Source organism: Rhineura floridana, chromosome 4 (assembly GCF_030035675.1).
Source record: "Rhineura floridana isolate rRhiFlo1 chromosome 4, rRhiFlo1.hap2, whole genome shotgun sequence".
NCBI lineage: Eukaryota > Metazoa > Chordata > Lepidosauria > Squamata > Rhineuridae > Rhineura > Rhineura floridana.
The window spans coordinates 120,915,832-120,941,641 of NC_084483.1; the positions used below are offsets into that span (position 1 = coordinate 120,915,832).

General features: G+C 39.3%; 1 protein-coding gene across 12 annotated transcripts in view; it reads left to right on the forward strand.

Annotated features, from left to right (window-relative positions):
• Positions 1 to 1,962: 1,962 nt before the first annotated feature.
• Positions 1,963 to 25,810, forward strand: part of ARID1B (AT-rich interaction domain 1B) — a 620,767-nt gene continuing 596,919 nt past the window's right edge. For 11 of the 12 annotated variants that reach the window (XM_061624203.1, XM_061624204.1, XM_061624207.1 and 8 more), the window contains exon 1: positions 2,164 to 4,185. In XM_061624203.1, the coding sequence (XP_061480187.1) occupies positions 2,485 to 4,185 (1,701 nt within the window). In that variant the 5' untranslated portion in view covers positions 2,164 to 2,484. Of the gene's footprint in view, positions 4,186 to 25,810 lie in introns of all 12 variants that reach the window. The other variant, XM_061624213.1, reaches the window with a different exon arrangement.

The following is a 25,810-nucleotide window of genomic DNA, read 5'->3' on the forward strand; positions in this document are numbered from 1 at the left end:
CAACAAACATACAAAAATGTAATTCTCCATCTTTGGAGATGGCAGGTGTTACAACTGCTCAGAGGCACATGTTACCAAATTCTTCCAAGCTACACAGGAAGTGGATTGGACTGTGAAAGACCAACCCAAATTGTGTTTGCATTTTGACAAATTGGTTGGGCAGTACAATATTTCAGAGAGGAGGTCAGGTCTCCTGCTCCCCTGGTGCATTCACTATAGCTGCCCAATTTCCCTGCTTTTTAAAGTTTGATAGAAATATCTCTTGGCTATAGGTACATTTTAAACCACAAGGTTTTTTGCCTATTACTGAATTATATTCCACCTTTCCTCCATAGAGCTCAAGGTGGTGTACAAATATGGCTTCCCTCCTCCTGATTCTATCCTCACAGCAACCCTGTGTGGTAGGTTAGGCTGAAAGACAGTGAGTGGCCCAAGTGAGCTTCATGGCCAAGCAAGGATTTGAACTCTGGACTTCCAGGTCCCAGTCCGACACTCTAACCACTATACCACACTGATTCTGAGATGATTTTGTTAGTTACAAAAAAGTTGAATTCATCAGCCACTGTTTTATATAAATTCCAGCATAGGAGCCCACATTGCATGGTAGTCCTACTTGATGGGATAACTTGTTATTGTTTGGAAACACTTTTTACAGTACATTCCTCAGAATGACTTTAGTGGAACTTACTCTGCATTGCCTAGGATTACAATTCTATGTAACAACTGTGAACATCCTTAGGTGGAAGTAGCCTGCTAGATCAATTAGTTTACTTCCGCCTAAATACTGGCATTGTTTTTTTTTACTATAGATATATATATATAGATTGTTTATAGCAATGCCATCAGCCCTGAGAAAAGGGGTTAATCTACAATAGAAAAACGCAAACCGTACAATCTTTGGAAGTGGCTTGTCAGGAGGGGCAGAACTGCTCTTCTAGATTCCTGCCAGAGTGGTTACTGTGGCTTACTGGGAGGGAGAGGAGAAAGGTGGCAGGGAGGTCAGTGTGGAGCAAATTCATCAGCAGAGCCTAATTGGCACTCCTGCTGCTGCATTTGCACAGCACTGATCTCCCCACCATCTTTCTCCTCTGCCTCCCGGTAAGCAACAGTGACCCACCTGCTGGAATCTAGTGTAGCAGCTCTGCTCCACCCCTGAGTTGCTTCTAGCAATTCAGTACATGTGTCCTCAGAAGTATGTCCCACTAGTTAAATCGGACTTTACTCCCACATAAGTATGATTGCAGCTTCAGCAATGATTTCTGTCCTGTTAGTGCAAATATTTACCTGATGGACAGTTTTTAAAATTTATTTTTAACCTACCCTTCATAAAACAAGAAATTGCAGGTCGCGATACATCAGTTATAAGATCAAACTAACAATACAACCAATTCCATATTGTTTCAATCAGTATAAACTCTACTCTAAAATCAGCATCCTATATATATCCTCCCTGATCCAGCAAGGAAACCTAAGCGTGAATGTAGGCTGGATATATCTTTTGATGCAGATAAGTATGTCCATCCCCTACTAGACCCACTAGAGAGGTTGCATGAATATTTAGAAATGTCTTCATATCACATATTTACCCTTGTGTATGTCCAGGTGACTGTAAAGTGTGGTGCTTTATAAGTTTGATCACATACAGACTTATTTGTGTAGATGGCACTTCCACACTTTCATCCAGACCATTTAAAAAAAACTTATGTTGAACTACATCAAAGTCAAATTTATCTTATTGATGCTTTTTGGGGGAGGTAGGAAGGGAAGCTAATACAAATACTGTAGTTAAAACAGCATAAGCAGTGTGATCTCTTCAGAAAACAGCAACCCTTGCTGGAAGTGGGTTTGATTTTATGCTCCCCCACCCTTTCACAAGCCTTAGCGAGAAAATACAAAGCAGGAGGAGGCAGCATCCGTCCCCCGTTTTGCAAAGCTCAGTGCCAGCTGCCGTTTTTACGAGGCTGCTGAAGTGTGCGCCTCTTCTTTCTTGCATGTACCACGGCCGCGAGAGCTGCGGCAGAAGGCGGAAGGAAAATCCAGTCCGCGTTTTGCATGTGCGCTGGAGTAATCAGAGAGAAGTGGATAATGGTTGTTAGAGCTCTCTCTCACATGCCATGCTGGGCCAGATAGGCTCAGCCAGACGTGTATTTACCCATATCCGGGTTAGAGAGGAAAAGAAAAAAGTTTCATTTAATCCTGAACAAAAAAACTTTCAACATGAAATCACACAGCAGGAACAGGCACAGATCGTAAGGCATTCTTACAATTTCTAATCTTCATCAAAGACTTGGGGAGGGGAGTTTCGGTCTTTTTTATTTATTTCGTGTTGTGTGCGCGCGCGCATGGAATAATCAGCAGGGTTTTTTTGTTAAATCAATCTTGTTTCTTGCACTGTTGGGCTTTCTTGTTTCCCTCCCTCATTTGTTTTGTCCATTTTTCTAGTTTGGGGGGGAAGTTAATTGATCACCTCCCTGCAATGTTGCAATGATCATGGCCGCGCAAGTAGCAGCGGCTCCGGCGGGTGCGAACAAGAACAAGGGCAAAACCCCGAGTTTACCGGGCAACTTAAGCCAGGATCTCAACTCTGGCGGTCCCGTGCCAGGCACCGTAGGATCTGCTGGATCGGGCTCTCTTTTGGGGGTTGTAGATGGGACTAACAGCAGCAGTACCAGCAGCTTGAATAATGTAGATCACCATCTTCTCCACCACCATAATGAACTGAACATGGCCAATAATGCAACTTCTGCTGCCGCTGTCGCCGCCACCGGTAATAACAACAACGCTAGCACCAGCGGCGGCTCTTCTTCGGAATCGGTTCTGAAAGAAGCTGGAAGCTCATCGGGTTTATCTTCTTCCTCCTCCTCTTCTTCTACCCCGACTATGGAAACAGGGCTGCTCCCTAACCACAAGTTGAAAAGCGTTGGAGGCGATCACCCTGCCGCCGCACCTTCCCACCACCCCCATGCCCAGCACCAGCACCAAGCTCACCTCCATGCCCAGCACTACCATGCTCCTCACCACCATCACCACCACCATGCACTTCAACACCACCACCTAAATCAATTCCAGCAACAGCCGCCGCCTCAGCACCATCCGATGCAGAATAGTAACAACGGCGGCGGCAGCAGCAGCAACAACGGCGGTGGCGGCGCTGCTCAGTCCAACAGCGCAGACATGGAGCAGCAGCAGCAACATGGAGGAAAAGACAGTGGCTTAGGGGGACAGGCCGAGCCCCAGAGCCGGCCACAGTCTCAGCCCCTGGTGAATAAAGGCGGGGACGAAGAAGAGGCGACACCACCGGACAAAATGGGCGAGCAACACCTCAGCAACCGCTACGACCACCCCAGCTTGGGACCTTTGAGCGGACAGCCGCCGCCGCCGCCACCACCTCAGGGAGCGGGCAGCGGCGGCGGCACAGGAGGCGGCGGCGGCGGGCCCTCAGCGGTGGGTGTCTCGGAGTTTAATAGCTATTACGGCACCGCTGGCGGTAGCGGCGGAGGCGCCTCCTCAGTGAGCCGGGCCGGGCCTTGCTTTGATCAACATGGCGGACAACAAAGCCCCGGGATGGGGCTAATGCACCCCGCGGCGGCCCCCAACAACATGGACCCCCTGCCCAACTCGCACGAAGGCTACGCCAACAGTCACTATAACCACTACGCGGGCCCTTACGGTCGGCCTGGCGGCGGCAGCAACACTAGTGGAGGAGCAGGAGCCGTGGCGGCAGCGGCAGCGGGAGGCGGCGGCTATGGGAGCTCCTCTTCTGCTTTCGGGGTGTTGAGCTCCCCAAGGCAGCACCAACAGGGCATGATGCTGGGCCCAGTCGGAGGGGGTAGCCTTGGTAAGGCGTCGGGGTCTGCCGGCTTTCAAAGGTTCTCTGGGCAAAACCAACACCCGTCTGGGGCCACCCCAACCTTGAACCAGCTGCTTACTTCCCCCAGCCCCATGATGAGGACCTATGGTACTGGCTACCCTGATTATACCAACCCCAGTGCTGCCCCATCGCAGCAGCAGGCTCCGGGAGTAGCGGCAGCAGCCGCCCCAGGAAGCCAGCAGGCAGCGGCAGGCATGGGCAAGGACATGGGTTCCCAGTATGGAGGTGCAAACCCAGCCTGGGCAGCAGCACAACAAAGAAATCATCCAGCTATGAGCCCTGGAAACGCTGGACAGACCATCAGCAGGAGCCAGGTAACAATTAGATTCCGATATAGCAAGCAGTGTGTTGTTCCACTTATGTGTGTATGTGTCCTTACTTTCTTTCTAATTTACTTTTCTCCTATTCCATCTCAGCTCCTTGCTGCCTCCCTAAACAGGGTTGGATAATGCACAATGTCTGATTAGGTTAGAGAGGGATACAGGGGGAATGACTTTCCTACTAAAAATCAGACCATTTGGTTATACAGCACAATACACAAGATCCACTGTACCCCACCCCAGTGCTCCTACCTAGACTTATTAGAAATCTGAACACACAAGGCCCAGAGGAAAATCACTTTGGAATGAGAAAGGGAGGAACCAATGTCAAAACCAGCAAAGCCTGCAAAATAACACTGTCTTTACTTTCCAGCTCTGATTTATTTCTCTTAATGAGGAAATGGGCCTTTTAGGTTATTAGTAAATTGTGTTGCTTGGATGGAGTTTATACCAAAACCAAGCAAAATCAGTTTAAATATGTTGTATGTGTGCTCCAGCTTCTGTAAAAAGAGGTTCACATCATGGATGTTCAGATGTCTTTCTCTTTTGGCATATTTCTCCATTCCTCACAACCAATATAAAAATAGTTTAAAAGCGTGTGAAATGTTATGATTGGACATAACCTATGTTTGCCTTAATATATGTAAAACGTCATGGTTCATCAGGTGACAGATTTTTTTCCTAACGAAAAAGGAGTGAGTATTGGAAGAGATCAACAGTTAGTGTTTCTGGAGACTGCACAGTATTTCTGATAAGTTATAGGTTGTGAATTATCAGATCAGTAGGTGTCAGATCATGATTGGATGATGTTTGTATAAAGTTGTCTTTTTGCCACGTTTAAAACCATAGGAAATAACTGGGAACTCTTGATGTTTCTTGCTCTGCAGTCTGAGCCTAAAGAGTGACTTGATCTCCTTTGCAAGGTTTGGAATTTGAATTGTGGAGGTAAACTGGCTGTAATAGTCTCCAGACAGCTGCCTCTGAGTTGACATCTAATCTGCCATCTGATTGGCTCCTCTCTCACCATTGGGCATTTAGCATTGCTGATGTAAATAGAATTGCTGAGCAGTACAGTCACAAAAATTCTTGCCACAAATAATAACTGAGCACTTTTGCTCACAGATGCTAGGTTACACATTCTTAGAAGAAGCTGAAATAATTGGCAGTTATCTTTAGATACTTGAGGTTAAGAGGGATTCGGCAAACCAGTGACAATTACATTAAAAAGACAATCTTTTTTTAAAAAAGAAAGTTTTAGGTGATCATTGTATCTTTTCTGAGTTTATATTTTTGTGTAGCTTTCTTGTTAATCCACAATGAAGGTTTCCTTTATTCTGATAACATGCAATGTTATAATAATTGTTTCTTATTTAAACTGTTAGGGCTTTTAACAAGTGTAATTGTAGCAGAGCACCTTGTGAAAATTTATACTGTGTATTAAGATCTGCATTTGTTTGACTGAATCCTAAAGGAATACTAATTCTGCATAGAATTATATATTACTTATTTTAATACAGGTATCTTTAGTTGTATTAGTTTCATTTGTTACTATTTTTGTGTCTCCCATATCGTTAGATATGTAGCATCCTATATGAACCAATGATACTTATCTAATGTTATCACTTATTTGTTAAAATGTTTTTATAAATCCAGAAATATATATATATATATATATAATCTGTTCTGTATTTGGATTTCATATATCAGAAACAGCAGTCATCATGCTTCATTTAGTTCTGTTGATATAAAAGTACAAGCTTATGCTTTGATATTTAGGGAATTATGTTTTAAACAGTAGTAATGTAATGTAACAGTAGTATAGTAATGGGGAGTAATGATAATTAAGTTTTATTGGGGACCTTTTCCTTTCTTAACAAGATGATGTTATTATGAACTGCTAAATCTTTGAATATGCTTTCAGGAACAGAGGTAGAGGAAATAAATTCTCACACTCTTTGGGACTCCCCAAAGCTTGGTTTCAGAGTAAAAGACATTTTAAAATGATTATGTCCTAGAATAGACAGGGACTGCAGTTGTGACAGATGAGTTAACCTGAACAAATAATTTGAACCTTGGATAGACTGAAAACATATTTGTCTATTGTCTACAGACCGTTTCTCTAATGGTTTAGTTTCTCTCCCTTTTTTTCCCTTTTCAGGGAAGTAAGAATTCAGCGAGTTAATCTTTTTCGCTTTTGAATTTTCTGAAACAAAAGGATTAGTTGAAACCATTAGGTAATAAAGATGTGTATGTATAAGCTTATAATTAATTTTAAAATATTTGCCCTGTCTCCTTTGTTTTAAACAATAAGCTACTTAAAGCATATAGGTTTAATAGATAGGAAAGGCATAGCGAGGAACAAGCTACTTTTGTGTGCTATTTCTTCATGAAAGTTATCACAAGTATTTGTTATTTATTGGAATGAAAACAAAATTATAATATCCTTATAATGAACCTTGGAACTGTTAGCCCTTAACTGGTTCATATTCTGCTTGTAGTAGCAAACACCTATTTGGTACCATTATATGGGATGTGGTTTATAAAATGTATTCTGGCTAGGTTCTTATCTTTGAGACTTTACATAATATTGAATGAAAATTGTTCATTAGTAATGTCTTTGTTTTTTTATTACAATTTTGCATCTGACCAACTGATACATACAGTTAAGAAGATAATTGACTTAAGCTGGTATTTCTTTAAAAAGAACAATGTTATTGGGACAGAAAATAGTAGTATTTGATTGATAAACCAGTAATTTTATTACACAAAATTCTCAAAACTACAGGTATACATTTTTGCTATTATATTCCTGTGGATGAAAGCTCTGTATAGTTGAAATGTATGGAATAGAATAATTACCATCACATGTGAGTATCTTGGGTTTGATATTGTATTTGTATTTTTGTTTATAAGTGCACGTGTGTGTGCATATTAATGTATAACTGTATTTGTACAGATGTTCAAAATGTAATTGGTGATTCTAATCATAGCCACTTTAACGTTCCCTATAAAATAAAAAAAGATAGAATATAATATATTACCTGGAAGCTTGATGACATTATTGATTATTGGTGTCTACTTGTTTTTTAATATGTGGTATCCTGCTGAGTATCTTGCTGATGGTGGAACCCATCTCATTTGTTCTATAAAACCATTTGAATAAAATTTGGTTATTTTTGTAGCACTTGCCAGCTGCAAAGGGATCTATTGCAGAAAAAAGGAAGAAACACAGATAAAATCCAATGCAAGTGTGTGCTTCATCTTAGTTGCATTACTATAGCTGCAAATAAGGTCTATGATGGTGTAATTAGGAGGGAGATACAAAATCTCATCATCCATTATTTTATTATTTACTAGTTTTGTGACTGTATAGCATGAACACTAGGAGTCATATCTCAGATTAGAGCTCACATTCCAGGAACATCATACACATTAGAATATATAAACACATAAAGTACAAAAGTATATGTTCACATTTTTTCATGGAATATCTGTTTTGATAAAATATTGGTTAATTATTAGAAAAATCTGTTCAGCTGAGTTTTTTTATTGCATGGTTGGGTTTTTTTTGCCATGGAGGTTGTTTCTCCGTTAAAACAGCGTTTTTCCCTCTGCAACTCTGTTTATGCCAGCTATATCCCATTTTGTTTGAGCTTTGTCTTAAATAAGGATAGTGGAACCAGGACCAGTATCTGGAGACTTTCTGATAAATGTCAGCTGGATGCCTATATATTATCAGTATACTAAATGGAAGAAAATTACTCTTTTTCAAATGTAGGTTTTGAACCATAATTCTCCATCTAGAAATATATTGTAAAGGAGCAATACCAAGAATTAGTTGCATCTGTCATTACTGGTAATTATATTATTAACACTGTGGGGATCAGTGTACATTATGGGCTTCTGTGTATTAAGAATGATGGAATATTGAGTTTTCTGTAGGAATTCATATGCATGAGTGCTGTATGTAACAATAGTAGTAAATTAGTTCCTTTTGTAAAGGCTTTCCACTGTCTACTGTGTTAGAAGCAAGGCTAAATCTTGTGTTTATTTTCCTTCAGAAAGATATAACTAATAAATGTATTTAGACAGGGTAAAGTAAACCCACATGTAATAGGCAAAAGTGCTTCATTAAAACAAGGGCCTCAGTTCTAGGATCCTTGTGCACAGCAGCAGAATGTGTGCGGACTGCTGCTTACAAGGACCTTCTCTATCCACTAGATGCTCAAGTACTGTTGGGGGGGAAAGGGGTACCTTCTTTTCGACGTTCCAAGCCAGTAATGGCACCAATCATTTAGAGTATGTGTGCAGGAGCAGCATGTATTCATGTACTTCTGTGTACCAGATGTAGATTGTTTTTATCCTTATATATCACTTTGGGACATATACAGGATCAGATTTAGAAAGGAGATTCGAACAGAGAAGCATATTTCACTACATAGGCAGCTCTAGCTAAATGGAATTGATCCATATTTTAGAATTTTTATGAAAGTTATATTCTGATAGTTGTTTCAAATCCTTGTGTGTATTTTTCTTATTGCTAGGACTGAAAAAAACAATTCACATTTTTGGGGGTACTTGGTGGCCAGAAGTTTGGAATATTTTTATCCATGTTCATTATGCTTACTAAGCATATCTAAGCATAAGTGACCTGAAATGTTAATCAGCTGCAGTATATGGCTTATTTGTATTTTATTTCATGTAATATCCTTCAAGCTTGTTAATGCACCAATACTGCCTTACATTTCACTACAATTTTAAAATGTGCCATTTATTAAGAGGCATTAAAGATTCTCTGTGGATATGTAAAGAGGTGGTACCTCACTTGCTGTGCCTGCTCAAGGCTTGAGAATTTCAGATCCCAGCAGTGTTTAGTTGTGGTAGGCTAATCCATTGGAATACAATTCAGCATTGTGATTATTATGTCATATGATAAATATTAATTTTTTAATTTTGGGGTTATTTACATAGTGTCAGAATGCTTTTTATTATTAGATTGGGGATGGTAATTGAATTAAGCTTACTTTGCCAATATGCCTCAGTGGTTTTGAAATTTGATTTTAAAATGGAGATATAATTAATTTGGGTTCCAGAGAGAAGGCTTTTGTCCTGTGTTGCTCAATGCTCACATATGAACACTTTATATATTTATTATTTTATTCATTAAATTTCTGTTCTGCTCTTCTTCCCAGAAGGAGCCCAGGGAACTAACAAGGGCAAAACATCTTAAAAACATCTTTCCCTCCCAAAAAAATCTCTAAAAACATACTGAAAATCGATTCCAAAACACATGCAGACTGGGATAAGGTCTCTACTTAAAAGGCTTATTGAAAGGAAGGTCTTCAGTAGGCGCCAAAAAGATAAGAGATGGTGCCTGCCTAATATTTAAGGGGAGGGAATTCCAAAGGGTAGGTGCCATAACACTACAAGTCCACATCCAGTGTTGTGTGGAATGGACCTCCTGATAAGATGGTGTCTGCAGGAGGCCCTCACCTGCAGAGCGCAGTGATCGACTCGGTAAATAAGGGGTAAGATGATATTTCAGGTATCTATTTAGGTATTTGTATACTTCCTTTCAGGGCTATACCGCCCATGAAGGTGATTCCTTTCAGTCCTGAGGGATCCATATAAGACCTATCAATGTAGATATCAGTGATTACAAAAATGTTTATTTATGAACATTAAACCTTTTTTTAAAACTATTAAATAAATTTATAGCTTTATTTCCAGTTGAATTTAACTGTTAGAGTTAATGTGTACACATTTACAGCCAGATCCAAGTATTCTCATATTATGATTTTTAAGACTCAGGAGTACTGCCACAAGCCATTCCTGTGACTGAAATCATGAATTAGTGAGGGTTTATACAAGTGTCTTATACAAAAAGGCATGGATATGCTAAACTGCTTCTAGTTTGCCAGCATGTAAGCATTTAGGATAGGGAAATACCAGTAGATGTTTGTCTCTCAGGACGCTGTAAAGCATGACTTTAAGTTAACATCTCCAGGTTGACAAGTTAGAAATCATTTCAATAGATTTCATAGTTAAAGAAATATTGTTCTTATATAAAACTTCCAGAAGATTAACTGTGTTAGTCTGTTGAAGGAAAACAATAAGTCTTATGGCACTTTAGAAGCTATTATAGCATAAGCTTTTGTGGAGTTCACTTCTTCAGATGAATTAATCAGATATTCATATGTAATTGTTGAGAGGATTTACAAACAGGGACATTTGCTAAGCACAGCATCATTTCAGTGTAGTGTGTCTAAGCATACATTTCTTTTTGTTAATCATTTGAGAAGCAAACAATAAAAATAAAATGGCTATGCACAGCTAGATATATGTTCTATATGTCTGGATAATCATCTCAAATTTGAAACAATCCTGTAATACTTAACATGTACATGTCTTTTTTCAGATTATACCTTCAATGACACCTGTGCAAGGGTGTCAGCTAATTCAAAATATTGTTAAAACAAGATTCCACATGCATGTTTTAGGGCTTATTGATATTTAGAACTACTTTAGATTCAATTACAGAATTTACTATTTCAGATAATGTTAACATAATGGAAATCTATAAAAACGATGGATATTGGACACCGCAGTACTATTTTATGTGAAGATGACACTAGAACTTTGGTTTGTCAAAAGATGTATATGAATCAATGAACAAACAAGCATTAGAACTATAGTTAAAATAAGAATGTTTTCTGTGTTAGCCTTGTTTTCCAGAATGGATAAAGACAACACTTGTTTTACATTCAGTTGGTTTGGCTAAAGAGTTTTCACCCTATAAAATCCTTGTTTATGATAAGTGGACTGTAATAGGAATTATGCTCTATGGGATTGCAACACTGAATATATGTCACTTTTTATTTATATACAGGTCGACAAAAGTTTGTTAAAAATAATTAAATGTAAATGTCAAAAATGGGATGCTGCATAAAATATGTCCTATACATCCAACAATAAAACAGGTATTTTGCAACGTGATTGTATTTGTATGGTATAGCATGATAACTGGTAGTTTATATAATGGTTTCAGTCAGATCAGCTACTGTAATTAATAATAAAAAAGGGGAAATTATTTATAACCAATACTTTTCTGTAGTGTGCATGTGTGAGAACAGAGAAATACTTGAAGAAAATGTCAGTAACATTTCAAGAAGTAAAAGAACAAAAATAATATGCAGCAACCTTGTTTTAAGTCTTATGTGATGTCCTTTGTATTACAATTTTACTTATTTTAGTAGCATAACACATTTATCTCCCTCCCTTTCCTCAAGCTCTCACTATTTGGAACTTTTGTTTAAAAGTGTGTGAATTCTCCTGGGTTTTGTGATCTGTGCTTGCTTTTGTTCAAAATAACATCCATTCTATATAGGCTCGCTGTCATATCTCACTTCTAGAAGCTGCGTCTGCTACTCAGTTTTATAGACTTGGTAAATATGTTGTAAAGGAACTTGCACCCAGTGTTACCTTATTTAGGTTGCAATCCTGACCACGCTTACCTGGGAGGAAGCCCTATTGAATTCAATGGAATGTGCACCTGAGTAGACATGGGGTGGTATTCAGTGCTAGTCCTGTTCAGTGTAAATCCATTGAAATTAATAGACATGACTAAATTAGGTTCATTAATTTCAGTGTGTCTACTTTGACTTAATTGAATACACCCTATGGTTACAATTGCTGCCTTAGTTTGGTTGAAATACTTCCACCCCCTTTTAATAATGACTGGATACAGAACAACTGAGAATCAATAATAAACAAAGACTGTAGAAAGATATAAAGCCATATCAATCCCTCTATCAACTACTATTCTTCCTTATTTTATGAGTTAGGTTCTCCCCCCTTCTGTATGTTATAGCTACTACTTTTTATACCTAGTATGATCAGAACTGAGATTTATTTTTTTATGAGTGTTCAGTTAAATTAATTGGTTATAGAAGAAACTAATGAATACTGCATTGTGCAGTTGGGTAAACCTAAGTCTCATTGATTGCAATGGCAAACTGATTATGTCTCTTATTGAAAATGAAAGGGTTTAAGCCAACCGTTTCTCCAAAACAACATACTCAACAATTTTTAAAAATCTCTTTGAAATGGTATTTTCAGTGTGATCAGTTTTTCTTCTGTGGAGATATTCTGTTTAAAATTAAGCAAAGTTAAAATGTTTGGCTTATGGTCTATGACTACATTGCTAAGTAGCTTGTTCCTATCCCAGTTTTCCTGAACATCATGCACAGTATTTTTCTTCTGAGTGCTGTCATCCATAGACTCCTAACACGAGTAAATCTAGTACATTTTACATGTTAAAACATGATTCAGTTTTGCTTTTTCACACAGACTTTAAACAATTTCATAATTATTTCAGCTAAGCCCTTGTGCAGCTTGATGTTAATCTAAACCACAATCTCATCTACTTTTAACAAAGACAGCCTTGAAATATCCTGTAGAAGAGGAATGGGATCAATTGTTGTAGTTCTGTGTCATGGGTACAAAGAGGTCTTTAAAGCAGTTTTGATACTTGGAGTGAAAAGAATAGTTAGGATAAATCCTTTGGCAGGCAAGCACCCTTTTCAAAGTTTGATTTTGTAGTGCAGGTCCATGTCTACTCCACACAGTTTGTGACTGGAATCCAGTTTTTGTCAATTTTGATTTTCCAGAATTAAATGAGAGAGCCTAATTTCTGTGATGAAAGGTCAAAATTCCAGAGCTATCTAATGTTATAATCTAGAGGTGCCACAATTTTTCAGCGGAAATAGTATAGGAAGTAGTCCTCTTTGGGGCTGCAATCCTATGCACACTGTGAGTCCTATTGAGCACAGTGGGACTTCTGAGTAAATCTACTTTTACTAGATCTGTGGCTGTATATAAAATTCATTTTTGTTGTGTAAGTACATACAGAATTTCCATGTAAAATACTTTATACCAAATTTCAAAGTTGTTTTTATGTTTCAAAGTTTTAAAGAGGTGTTTGTAATGTGCATGTTTGTGGAAAACTCTCAGAAAAACCTGGGAGCGTGTGTGTACCTCTCTGGCTTGTATCTCATGAGTTCTGGAAAGCATAATGGTTTTGTCAGCTTTGTTGGGTCTTTATCCTTGCCAGAAGAGGTTTTCAGTTGAATAGATCTGTCCCAGTTTATGGCCATCATTTACAGGCTGTGACCCAACAAGGCAAATGCGAATCACCAGGTATATATGGCGGCCATCAAGGGACTCAAAGGGATTTCCTTTTGAATAGATGTGTAAGATTACACTGCTAGTCAGTGTGACTCAATTGCATATTGTGAGAGGCAAGAAGAGATGCTGGAAGAAAGGGTATTTTTAGGATTATTCACAATTTGGCATTGCATCCCAATCCTAGATATGTCTTTGCAATGCTGGAATAATGTTCTTTCAATGTTTGCTTTATGGCATGGTTTGTGATAAGATGCAGTAATGACTTGTGCCCAATTCTAGGCATACATTTGCTGGGCCAGTAAAAGTAAATCTTCTTGCTTGCTGATGACTTGTTTCCTTTAGTTCCTTATAAAATTGTTTTTTCAGTTGAATAGGTTGTTAGACTGTATTTATAATTCAGATGCTGAGCAAACATTTGATGCTGTTACTATTCCCTTAAGTTTTGTTTAAGAAATGTATTCTTTATTTGATGTGATCCTTACAAGTACAAGCATTTCTTTTTGAGCTAGGGTTGTTATTTTAATTATGTCTTACTCAACACCATAACATTCCTGCAAGTGGTGGTGGTGGTATAAAAATATTCCTGTGTACCAGCATCAACATTTTAGGCACCTGGACAACCAAGCAGAGTGTGCAAACTAATTTATATGTGAGACTGCAAGCCTTAACTGTACAATATGAAAATGAAATGTATCTGACATTAGAGCTGAGAACCTTAGTAGAGTTCATACAGTGAGAAATTATTATGGTGGACAGAGTTAATTTTATTTTGCAGTCCCTGTAAATAAATGAAGATAAGCAATTGACTTCATTGGCATAAACAGTTGGTGTTCTGTTAGGGTGATATTTGTAGTGATGTTTATAGTTAACTGTTATTTATATCCCTGGGTTTGCTGTAAGATTAAATTTTAAAAACGTAGGAAATTACCAGCCTCCACTAACATCATTTTAGCGTTTCTATTTTTTTCTGGGCTCAGTTACACGGGGGGGGGGGGAAGGCTGGTGCCTGGAGTCGATTTAAAATGTGGTATATATTAGTGTCTGTAAAAGTTTCTCACGTGGAGCAAAGTGGTTTGCTTGCATGGCATCACATGATCAAAATATTTTTACCCTTGGTGCTGCCAGAAGCTATCTATTGCTTTTCAACAATCTCGGTTGTTGGGCGCCATGCCAAGATGTTTAAGACAGCCCCTTACGTGAGCTGTTCCATTCTTAACCTCCTTGACTGAAGTACCGTGACCTTCACATATGTAGATTAGCCATGTGCTCTGTGAATTGAAACTTGCTGCCTCAGGAAGAAAGGGTTTTTCTTTTTATTCCTGAGGGAATTTGACAGCCATTCATCCCTGACCTGGGCAGAGGTAATGCAAGGAAATTGGATTCAAATGGAATGCATATATAGATAACACACAGGCAGTATACACAGACAAGTAGCTCTCCTGCTTGGCAGAGGAAAGAATAATTCACTGACAAAGATAAGCTGCTGATTTGGATGCTGTGAAAAAGAAGTGTAAAAGAGAGAAGTTTGAGAGGGTATTTTGTTTGTTTGGAGTAATAGTTTCTAGCTGCTGGTTGCTCAGTTGTACCTTTATTATAGTCTATTTCTTTGTAATAATAAGAAGCTAAGCTTTTATTCCCTCTAAGTGTACTGCCTGGATCTGATTAAAACCCTTAGAAAACCAGGGGCATTCATTTAAAATAATAATAATGCTTTAATTTTGAAAAGGTACACATTTTCTTGTGTATTTTTAAAAGGAGAAAGGCAACCAATTTTGAAGAAGTACTGTGTGAATTCAACATATACTTTTCAGAAAAGTAGAAAAGATAAATTAATTCGTACAGTCTGATTGGGTGCAAATGAAATTCCCTGTTAATCAGCTGTAGCTGTTGCTTGAAAACAGATTTCTGAGTTTTTGGCTGACAACAGCAAAACATTACTATAGTATGCAAATTTATAGAAAACATTTTGGAGTCAACTTTTATATTTTGTGTTATCACCCACACATTTTTCATTTGCTAATAAAATTAAAATGTTACTATCATTTTCAGATAATTGACATTTAATTGTGGTATAAGCATAATATTGTACTGGCACTGAAAAGAGTCCTAAAAGGTGATAAGGATCTCCCTAGAAATATATATGATGGGGATCATGAGTCAAGACACAAACAGTATAACTCTGAATATTAGTTGCTGGGGAACAGGAGTGGCAGAGTGCTATTGTGCACATGCTTTCCTTGTGGGATTCCCATGGTGGTCTGGTTGGCCACTGTGAGAGCAGAATTCTGTACTACAGGCCTTTGGTCTGATTCTGCAGAGTTTTTCGTACACTCTTTTTTCTTACCAACTGTACCTAGCAGAGGTACAACTGGTCACAGTGTATGCCCTGATTGGGGTAGGTGACAATAGGTTAGCCCCACTTAATCCATACAGTATGGGATGCTCTGCCCCCCCCATTTGTTGTCAGTCATTAGCATGAAAACTCAAAACAGACAACTCTTGTTTTCCATAAGATCTGAGGGCAGGTTACAGCAGTTTAAAATGCAATATTAAAAACAATTTAAAACAAATTGCAGTCACAGGAATAAGGTGGATCCAAAAAAATAAAGTCAGGGTAAAGAGGTGCATCTTTAGCATAAGATGGAAACTACAAAATGAAGGTGTCAGATACACCAGTGTAGGGAGGGACTTCCACAACTTAGAGGCTGCCAGAGTGAATGCGTCTTTCATCCCTTGAACTTCTGAGAGCAGTAGAACTAGCAAGAGCCCCCCTCTGCTGATCTTAACACCCAAGAGGGTCTGTAGGGAAGGATATCAGATATTTGTGGCCCAAGTTGTTTAGGGCAATGTGAACACTTTGAATTGTGTTCGGAAGTGAATTGACAATCCAAGGTTTTGTGAGTTCTAAAGGGAAACCCAGCCAGTGATCTGGATACTGCATTTTGGACCAGTTGAAATTTTAGAGTATTTTTTAAGGGTAGCCTCATGCAGAGTGCATGGAAATAATCCAATCTGGAAGTAACCAGAGCATGGAAGTTGCCGCCCTGGGCTCCTACTGGGAGAAAGGGCGGAAGATATGTATATATACCCTTAATTAATGTGTATTTGGCACAAATGTGCTAGCTATTGTAAAGAAGCAGGTCAGGGCCGGTTCTAAAGGGCGACCAGGTGGGGCATTGGCCTGAGGGCCCCTAGAGCTACAGGGGGCCCCTCAGCAGCCCCTCTGCTCCCCTTCTGGAACCCGTGGCACCATCCACGGATCGCAGGGCAGGAGCTTCTGCCTGCCCGCCATTCCCTTGCCCCATCTATCTTTCTCCTGCCTTTCACCATTGCCCTTAATGAAGATGGTGGCCTCAGCTTCCCTAAGGTACTGAAGCCGCTGCCGCCATCTTAGTTGATGGAAGAGATGCACGTGCATAGCTTCATCCCCTTAGGGAAACCGCGGCCGCCATCTTCATTAAGAGCAATGGTAAAAGACAGGAGACAGGTAAGTGGGGGTGTGGGGGGCACGTGCGTGTGCACATGCTGGGAGCCAGGGCAAGCTGATGCCCAACGGCCCCGGCATGCCTGGAGCTGGCCCTGAAGCAGGTGACATAGTTCCATCAGAGGTCTTGTATACAAAGGTGAATTAACAAGGTTTGAGGAAGAAGTGGTACATATTGGATAGGGGCGGGTTTACTGGCGCAGACATGGAAGTATACTGAAGCTGCTAAGACTTGCTTCAACCTTTTTCTTATCATTCATTTAATCTTTCTATGATTTTGTTACCTGTATTTATTCTATTTGATGATATTTACTGCCCCAATGACAGCCATAGTATATGCCTAAAGTAATGTTTTTTTAACTTGGTGGGACCATGTCTTTCTTACTTCCTTTCCCGATTACTGTTGCAGAAAAGCCTTCATTAGAATTGCAGCCAGACTCCTCCTCTCTTGTTTGGACAACTGAGATTGCTGTCAGGGGGAAATTATACTTTTATTACTATTTTAGGATTCTTTTGTGCTGAGTGGGCTGCTTGCAGGATCCAGTCTTGTGAGCAAATGAAGTGGTCAGATTTTGTTGCCTTTTCCAGCCGTATATGCGCCTATTCTTTTCAACAACCTTTATAGAAGATTGGCTATCAAAATGTGTGAGAGAAGATATTCCCGCTTAATTGTTTTTGATGCTGCATATCATAAGGTCTACTGTAAGTTAATTTCTGATTTTTCAGATGCATTTGGACTGCCATTTATTTTTAGAAACAGCTGTTTAAGGTGGGTTTTTCATCTCATGGTTTGCTGTCTGCAGTAGAGAGTTGTCTTGCCCTGTGCTAGGTCTTTAACCCAGTGGGGGAGCTTGAATTAATTAAAAGCATGCCACCTTCTTTAATTTATCCAGGTCCAAGCTACGTTGATTCTTATAGAGAAAAGGAAGAGCATATGTGCTTGAACATCAGAATAGAGTTTGCAGTTATTTCTGTAACACTTTGTTAAAATATATCATTTTTCATCATTTGGTGTTTTTACATTTGTAGACTATTCTTTTTGTGAAAAATACAGCCGGAGGGAGAGTGCCACAGACGCCCAAAGCTGTTTCCAAATGAGGCTCTGAAGCCAAGGGCATTAAGACATTTATAGAGGTTTCAATAGTCCTCCTCCTCTGGTACCTGCCAAGTTCTGTCCCTGTCCCTCTCCTCTTTTAAAATCCTTTTGATACCTCAAACTGCCACCCCCTACAGAGACGTTTGTTAGCACGTGTATGCTGTCACTTTGAGATCCTGTGTTTGGGAATATGTGAAGAACCTCCAATTCATTTGAATGTGTTTTTAGCTCAATATCCAGACTTTCCACATAAGATCCAGACTCCTTTTATTCAAGGGGTAGCATTTATTGATTCTCAAGAGTTAGAGATTGAACCTGGTGATATTTAAAGTTTCTAGGACCAGATGAGCAGCAGGGGTAGATTCAGAGATATACAAATGTCATCCACTCACAACCCTACTTACAGTTTCTCAGCACTGAGAAATTTTCATATGTCATTTGTGAAGATGTTGTGCAAGAATTTTAATGCTACTTTTATTTAAATGAGTCATTTTGTTTTGTTTTATAGGGGTTTTTAACCCAGCATAGTTTGTTTGTCATGAATACATGGCTCTTTATGTCTGAACTGGACTAAACTGAATGTGGATTTACTATGAATAATCTGGATTTGACAAATACAAATTCTCTTTTTTTTAAAAATTGACCATCTTTTGAAAATAAACTATTGTTCAATAAATAACCTGCATGATGTTCTTGGGTAACCACCCCAGAAGGAACAAAGCCACCTGATTGTGATTACAGACTGCCATTGGTAGCGATGATGTGACTAAATGTGTTGGGAACGTTTGCTTTTTATAACTTACTATAGGAAAGCACTCATTTTGCTTTTCTGTATTCTTGCATCTCTAGTGTAAGGCACGGCATTCATGAAGCATTCCAACATACATCCCAGTATTTTTAAGTGATGTCTGAGGAAAAACCATTTTTCAGCATGCTTGCAGGTAGGGCTGTGCACCCCCTCTTTCTGATCTGATTTGGGGCCTGATCCGGCACTTTGGAGTGGCTCTTGTCCGGTCTGACCTGCTGTTGGGCACTGAACTAAATAGTGGTCCTTGCAAAGTGTTTAATTAGGGTTTTAGACTCTAATTAAACATGCATCCTTCCCTCCACCCCCTTGCTACCTGACCATCTTCCCTTTTGATAAAAATGAATTGCTGTGGGTGGCTCTCATCCAGCCTGCCTTCCCGTAACTGGTGCCCTCTAGATACTGTTAGACTACAAGTCCCACCATCCCTGACCATTGGCCATGCTGGCAGAGGCGGAGGAACATCGGGAGTCCAAAACCTCTGGAGGATACCAGGTTGGAGAAGGCTAGGTTACACTATTTTTTTTAAAAAAAAAACTTTTAAAAGTAACTATTGCTTTGGAAATACTTAGCCCTATGTTAGATGTCCACTTCTTTAACCACAGTTTTCTGTGTATTTGAGGCTGACTTCTTCCTCCATATATAAATATATGCATCTGAACGTGAAAGTCTTCAGTGTAACATACCACAGTTTTTGAGTTACATAATATTGCTGACATGTTATGTAGTTAGATATGCGCCTCTGATTGTTGGTGATGGACGTTGTCTTCAAATGCATAGGGAAAACTGGCTGGACAAGTGATTAAGACCAGTTGAGCATAACACTGAAATCTAGTTCAGAGCATCTTGGAAATAAGTGTAATTTATGCCAATAAATAAATCGGTGTTCCCAATCTCTATGTATGGATGTGAAAGTTGGTCAGTGAAAAAAGTGGGTAAGAGAAAAATCAACTCATGTGAAATGTAGTGTTGGAGGAGAGCTTTGTGCATACCCTGCGAAAAAGACAAATAATTGGGTGTCAGAACAAATTAAACCAAAATTGTCACTAGAAGCTAAAATGATGAAACTGAGGTTATTATACTTTGGACACATCATGAGAAGACATGATTCATTAGAAAAGACACTAATGCTGGGAAAAACAGGAGTAGAAAAAGAGGAAGGCCAAACAAGATATGGATTGATTCCATAAAGGAAGCCACAGACCTGAACTTACAAGATCTGAACAGGGTGGTTCATGACAGATGCTGTTGGAGGTCACTGATTCATAGGGTCGCCATAAGTCGTAATCGACTTGGAGGCACATAGCAACAAATGCCAATAGACTTTGCTTTTCAAAAGTGGCTAAGGAAACGTAGACTCCAGTCCTGCACGTTTATTTGAAAGGAAGCCCCAATGAGTCCATAGGATTCAGCTGTATGGTTGTTTCCATTGGTTTCTTAAGTGGAAGGCAGCTTGTGCAACTTATTTTTCTATTCCACTCTGCATTTCCTGTCTCTCCTGAACAGCATGGGCTGTGTTATGAAGACTACAGTGGGAGGGACAAACAAGCTGAAATTGAGTGGAGGAACTTAGTACAAGTGTGCAGTTGCATCCCTAAGAATTGTAAAGCTGTAAAACGTTATTTTGTATTTCTAGCTCAAACATGGCAAAGTCTCTTTATTGTCTGTATTATAGTCTCCATTTTTAAATGTTGCCATCAATTAAGGATAGTATCTTTAAAACTTGTTTTATCTGTTAAGGCATCAGCCTCAAAACTGAAATTGGTATGTGTGTGCATGGGCATGCATATAAAAGCCACATATTACCACTTCAGATAACATCTCTGAAAGGACTGGTTTTTGGAAAATCTGTGTTTATAGTTTTTGCTGAGACCTTTGGCATTGCTACAAAAATACACATTTTTCTAGAGACAAGAGGTGCTTTCTCAAGGTTGTCTGAAATGTTTTAACTTAAGTAGCAAATGAGGTGTGAATCAAATTGTCAGATGGATGGATGCCAAATTATTGCAGCACTTGCTGTTTAAAGTAGCTGGCAATGTACTAGGAAAGGTGTGAGCCTAACAGATAAATGTGTAAATAGCACCTTTCTCCTTCATAATATCTGGTTTCTCACCACTTCTCTTTATACTATGAAGACCTAAATTTGTGTGGGAGATGTCACAACTACTTTCAATTAGTTTGATATCTCTATCAGAGGTTCAGTTCAAATCTGTGCAGTACATAAGTGAAGAAAAATAGATGTAACCAAATTAACCTTCCCAAGTTCTTTCTCAAACATGGAAAAATGTATAAAGCAAAGGACATTTTAAGGAGTACTGTCTCAAACACTGCATGACATTTCATCTTTTTGGCATCTGGTATTTGGCATCCATTTATTTTGTTAGATATTTTATGCCCTCTATTTCTGTGCCCTCCGTGGCGCAGAGTGGTAAGCGGCTGTAATGCAGCCGAAGCTGTGCTCATGGCCAGAGTTCGATTCCAACGGAAGGAGGAAGTCAAATCTCCGGTAAAAGGGGTTGAGGTCCACTCAGCCTTCCATCCATCCGTGGTTGGTAAAATGAGTACCCGGCATATGCTGGGGGGTAAAGAAAGGCCGGGGAAGGAACTGGCAATCCCACCCCATATATACGGTCTGCCTAGTAAACGTCGCAAGATGTCACCCTAAGAGTCAGAAATGACTCGCACTATAAGTGCGGGGACACCTTTACCTTTACTTTGTGTTAGATTCCTGATTGGTTAACAGTGTAGTCTGATTGCATTTCTATTAACTTGTAGCTCCCACTGAGTTTGTTTTATTTATTTTATTTAGCATAATTTATATACTGCTTGATTATAAAAAAATCCCTCTCTGAATGGATTACAAGGAACATTAAAATTATAAATAAAAAACATTAAAAACAAGTAATTAAAACAGTTAAAAACAATTTAAACAGCAGTAAACTAAAAAGAGATTGAAACATCTAAACATCTATGAGTCTGGATAGGCTTGCTTAAACATAAATGTTTTAAGGAGGCACTAAAAAGAATACAGCAAAAGGACCTGCCTGATGTCAGTAGGCAGGAAGTTCCAAAGTGTAGTCCCAAAGTTCCAAAGTGTGCTGCTACACTAAAAGAAAATTTCTTACAAGTGCAGGACATTATATGGCAGCTGTAACACTGTCAGGTCTGCAGATCGAAGTGGTCAAGTGAGCACGTATGGGGTAAGACTATCGCTCAAGTGAACTGGTTCCAAGCTGTTAAGGGCTGTATATAAGATAGTTTTAAAAAAGGATGATTTTAAGGTGTTTTGTTTTTAATAAGTTTTATCGATGTTTTTAATGTTGTGTTGCGTGGTTGCTGCTCAGTGCTTATTCTTGGAGGGAGAGTGTGATAGAAATGAAATAAATAAATCAAATAATAGTATATTTAATAGTAACACCTTGAACTTGTCCCAGTAACAAATGGGCAACCAATGCAGATTTCTGAGCAGGGATGTTGTAGGCTGACAGGGTCTCGCTCCCATTACCAACCATGTTGCAGCATTCTGCACTAACTACAGTTTCCGGGTGAAGCACAAGGGAATTCCCACATAGAGTGCATTGCAGTGATCCATTATTGACGTCACCAGTGCCTGGACTATTGTGGTCAAGCTCTGTTGGTCCAGGAATTGTTGTACCTGCTATGCTAGGTGAAGTTGGTAAAAAATGCTTCTAGCCATTGAGGCCTTCAGTGACAAAGCTGGGTCCAGAACCCTCCCTCGAATGTGTACTTGCTCCTTGAGGGGGAGTGCAACCCCACCCTATGCAGGCAATTGACCAATTTCTCGGCACAGGAACCACTCACCCACCATGCATTCGTCTTGTCAGAATTCAAGCTCAGCTTATTTTCCCTCATCCATCCCACCCCTGCATCCAGGCACCAGTCCAGGGCCCACATTCTGATGTTATAGAGAAATAGTTGAGTGTCATAAGCATACTGATGGCACTTTGCCCCAAAACATCTAATGACCACACCAAGTGGCTTCATATAGATATTAAACAGCACTGGGGATAAAATAGAGCCCTGCAGCAACCCATAATGTAACTTCCAGGGGGATAAAAAACACTCTCCCAATGCTACTGTCTGTACTCAGTCCCATAGGTAAGACTGGAACCACTTTTATACAGTGCTCCCAGTTCCCATTCCATGGAGTCAGTCCAGAAGGATACTATGGGCCTATGGCCAATGATATCAAAAGCTGCAGATAGATCGAGAAGCAAAAACAGGGTAGCACTCCTTGTCCCTGTAAAGTTCATCCATTAGGGCAATGGGGGGAGGAAATTTAATGGGATGTACTCCCAGGTAAGTATGTATAGGAATGTAGCTGCAATTCTTTTTGACGTTAATTGAAAAATATCTCAAAATTTTAGTAATGATCTATCCAAATGGCTTTTGAATATTCATAGTTGACATCTGCTAATTGCTGAATGATCAGCAATTAACACTCTCATTTTTTTGTGCTTGGATTGGGTATATATGAGGCATGAATCAAACTCTTATTGTAATAGGTGCTATAACACTGTATTCAGATGATTCTCCAAAACATGATTTGGATTATTGGAAACTAGCCATGGGCTAATATGGACTTATACACTGAATTTAATACATTACTTCCTAATTTAATTAAACCATTATTTGTCATTACATCTGAATTATGGTTTGAGCAAGTTCTCCATCAGGACTCCAAACCACAGTTTGATCCTGGTTTGCAATCCTGGTTTGAAGGGCTTGTTCAAATAATTGATTTCTGGTTTAGATGTAACAGCAAGCTATGGCTTGATTTGACTGGGAAATAATGTATCATGGCACAATTCTGACCATGTCTACTCGGCAGTGAGTCTTACTGAATTCAGGCAAATGGGGTTAGGATTACAGAGTTAAGCACCAAGTGGAGGAGGGAGTAGCCAAGGCTGTTGTTGGTCTCAGTCCTTCAAACCATGGTTTGGAGTATGGTCTGAAAGCTTAGATAATGAGGCTAAATTAGCAAGTGAAGTGCCTAAAATTTGCTCTTTTGGGCTGCTAATCCTGGTACCTGCTAATCCTGGTACCTTCTGACTTGCTGTATGGACTGGTCAAGATCAGAATGGAGATTAATGGCCCAATCAGAATGGAGATTAATGGCCGAACCATCTCAATTTAATTATATTTGGCTCAAAAATTAGCATATCCTTAAATTTACAAATTTATTTGTTTCTAAATTATTTTTGAGCAACTCTCTTCTTCGACCCAGGGTTTATTGAAGTGTATGAGCTCTGTCTACTCAGCTGCCTGTTTGGCTTTTTCATTTTCAGACTTGCATTCTCAGCTGCTATTATAAGTCTTCCTTTCTTCAATCTGAGGTTAATTTGAATGTGTATATGAAGAAATCCCAAAGTCCCCCTTCCATGGCATATGTGTGTTGGGTCAGTTTAATGGATTGCTGGTCACTATAGGCCTGACTTGCATGAAATGTAAAAATGGTTCCATACATAATACTCTTCATTACCATAGCTATCACTGGGTGCAAAGGGTGAGCTCCATGGTGTATATCAGGCCTTCTAGTGTGCTGCATCCCACAGATGAAAACAGGCTACTACTACACCCACCAGGCTGATTCAGAAACAAGGCGGAAATTCTAATGCCATGCAAGAAGCTGCACTCAGAAAATAATGAGACATCCTGCTTAGCTCACAGAAGTGCCTTTATGTGGCAAAACAACCCTTTGTATTCCAGCTTGTATGTTCACTTTGATGGGAGACTACTCAAGAGACCTCTATGCATCACTTGCTGCACTTTGGAAGAATGGCATGATATAAAATATAATAAATAAATCTCAATTTAGAGATATAGAGGGCTGGTTCAGATATAATGAAAAAACATGGGTTTTGCTTACCAGACTTAAGAACCCACAGCATAGTTTGAGCAGAGCAGCCTCTTAAGACAAAGCAGTGGTCCTAACTATGCTTTGATGGTGTTCTGTGAAACTGGAAATAACAGCAAACCACAATAAGCACAAATGGTGGTTTCAGATCCACAAACTGGTTTCAAAACTGTTCATCACAAATGAACGGCACTTTATGTGAATGCTCAGCTTCAGATGTTGGCCATGTTCACACATAATGCTAAAGCATGCTTTAGTGCTACATGCACAGGCTGGGATTGTGGTTTATCACAAATACTGGTCAATTTCAAAACAAGCCCATTTAAAACTATGGTTTATGAAGCTAGCTTGACTAATTAATAGTGTCTGTGATAAATCATACAATCACAAGCTGAGATGAGGGAAAACTGAAATTATTATTATTGTCATTGTCATCATAATCAATAATAATTAAATTTATATTGTTAGGTCCCAGGGTGGGTGATGTCCCCAACCTTCCTCCTGAAGGAGCCCAGGAGAATTATAAAATAATTCCCCTTCTCCTTTGGTGCAGCTGGAAGAAGAGATCAAAGCATCTACCTTGGGTTTTAAGCTAATTATACTTTGTTCCTCTGTCCAAAAAGAACAAACTGCAGTTAATTAAACCATGGCTTATTGACACAATCCAAGATGAAACCATGGGTTTTGATCCTAGTGTCACAATAGCCATGTTTTAGCTAACTGATGTACATGGTTTGGATGTAACTGTGGTTAATTTTAACCAGGAAGCCATATTCTTCATCAAACAGGAGGAATGAGCTTTGTCTTCAGCCTGGTCCTCTTCAACATTTTTATCTGACTTAAACTAAGGTGTAGTGGGAATCCTTATAAAAATTCTGGATGACACAAAACTGAACAGGATAGCTAACATCTCAGAAGATAAGAATAAACTTCAAAATGAAAACGGGGCTGAGACATACACAATGAAATTCAATGGAGACAAATGCAAATAGTCTGCATTTAGGCAAAGCAGCAACAACAGGTGATATGGGGAGGTTCCTGAATTGGCAGTAGCATATATGAAATGGATTTTGGGATTGCGTTGAGTCGGTAGTGTGATGTGCCTTCATTAATAGATCCAGTGCTGCCAACAGGATTTTCTGGGTCCAGTACATGGATGGGGTACTATGA